Source organism: Opisthorchis viverrini, assembly GCF_000715545.1.
Source record: "Opisthorchis viverrini unplaced genomic scaffold opera_v5_1, whole genome shotgun sequence".
Classification (NCBI taxonomy): domain Eukaryota; kingdom Metazoa; phylum Platyhelminthes; class Trematoda; order Opisthorchiida; family Opisthorchiidae; genus Opisthorchis; species Opisthorchis viverrini.
Window position 1 is genome coordinate 8549472 of NW_008751657.1, and position 1564 is coordinate 8551035.

Consider the following 1564-nt stretch of genomic DNA (forward strand, 5'->3'; position numbering starts at 1 on the left):
ATAAAAAGAGTTTTAATATATATATATATATATATATATATATATATATATATTGTTTGAACGGACAAGCGACAGTACCCAGATGTTGTGTCAGTCATGCGAATAATAAATGAACCCAACTCAATAAAGACTGTTATTTTGAATGTGACCGATGAAAATCAAGTCCCCAGAGCCGATGAGAACCGCCTGTGTGGTTACATTAACGTGCGATTCAAGGTACGCACCAAATCTGCGCAGAAAACGCATAAAGTACTAAAGCAACTCGAGTGCTTATTTCTTTCTTATGTAGGCTTAGATGGCTTTGGGCACATTCCCAAACAAACAAGTGAGAAACATGAAGGCAGGAGTAGTAGTCCTCCATAGAATCCTTGGGTCAAGTCCAAACACCACATAGTAAGTAGTAGCCGGCTGAGAAACAATGCCAGTCAAGTGTATCCGGGCCGGAAATTCGTCAATATGTAGATCTATGATTACCTAGATATAATGAACCATCAACTAAGGCATCGTCCTGTAAGAGAAGAGAAGCCAATCTATGCTGAAAAGTCGAGAAGCACTGTACAGTTGCTTCATCCATCAACCTCCCGGCTAGTGGTTCGGACATTTAACAGTTTGGCCACTAGCGGTTCATTAGCATTGCGATTAACTCACCACTTATTTTTCAATGAAGAACGAAAACTAAATCAATTTCTTGCCATAATAGCGTGCATTCGTGCAGCAGAAAAAGTGGACACATTTGGTTTCACTGTTACTTCATCAGGGCGGTTACCAATTTCAGGGAGTTGTCTCGATACTTCAGAGATATTTTTTGCGTCTTTCGCACGCAGCAGCCAAACTTTACTACCTTTGTTCTTTGTCATGATTCTCTAGCAGAATTTCCGTTGTTTTATATTTGGATTTGGAATGGACAGGTCGGTTGGTTGGAACAGGGAAAACCCGGTTCTCTTTGTCAGACTGAGGCTTTGCGAATAATGCGAAACGAAAGCTTGGTTAATTCTATCTCGTTGAAGTTCTCTGAGGCGGTTAACCGTGCCATTAGTAAGAAAATCAAGGGGTAGGTGTAGTACTTTCTTGTTTCTGTTTACTCCGTTTATCCCGTTCTTGTTCGGCTTGGGGCGAGATGGCCCAAGTGACTAGAGCGCGAATTTACTGACCGGAAGGTCCGTGGTTCGAATCCGACCTTTCCGTTGTTTTAGATTTGGATTTGGAATGGACAGGTCGGTTGGTTGGAACAGGGAAAACCCGGTTCTCTTTGTCAGACTGAGGCTTTGCGAATAATGCGAAACGAAAGCTTGGTTAATTCTATCTCGTTGAAGTTCTCTGAGGCGGTTAACCGTGCCATTAGTAAGAAAATCAAGGGGTAGGTGTAGTACTTTCTTGTTTCTGTTTACTCCGTTTATCCCGTTCTTGTTCGGCTTGGGGCGAGATGGCCCAAGTGACTAGAGCGCGAATTTACTGACCGGAAGGTCCGTGGTTCGAATCCGACCTCCACCACTCGACTTCCCCTGTCTAGGCGTGGGCAACCTGGCAGTATCCCAGCCCTCGTGCTTCCTTCGGGTGGCATGGC

The 1564-nt window shown here is 43.8% G+C and overlaps 2 protein-coding genes across 2 annotated transcripts in view; one reads left to right on the forward strand and one right to left on the reverse strand.

Moving 5' to 3' along the window:
* Positions 1 to 1055, forward strand: part of T265_00144 (hypothetical protein) — a gene marked incomplete at both ends in the record, with an annotated part of 6212 nt that extends 5157 nt beyond the window's left edge. The window contains one exon of the mRNA XM_009163801.1: positions 758 to 1055. Coding sequence (XP_009162065.1) covers positions 758 to 1055 — 298 coding nt within the window. The remainder of the gene's footprint in view (positions 1 to 757) is intronic.
* T265_12461 (hypothetical protein) overlaps positions 1 to 1564 on the reverse strand; it is a gene marked incomplete at both ends in the record, with an annotated part of 27413 nt that overhangs the window by 24371 nt on the left and 1478 nt on the right. The window lies entirely within an intron of this gene.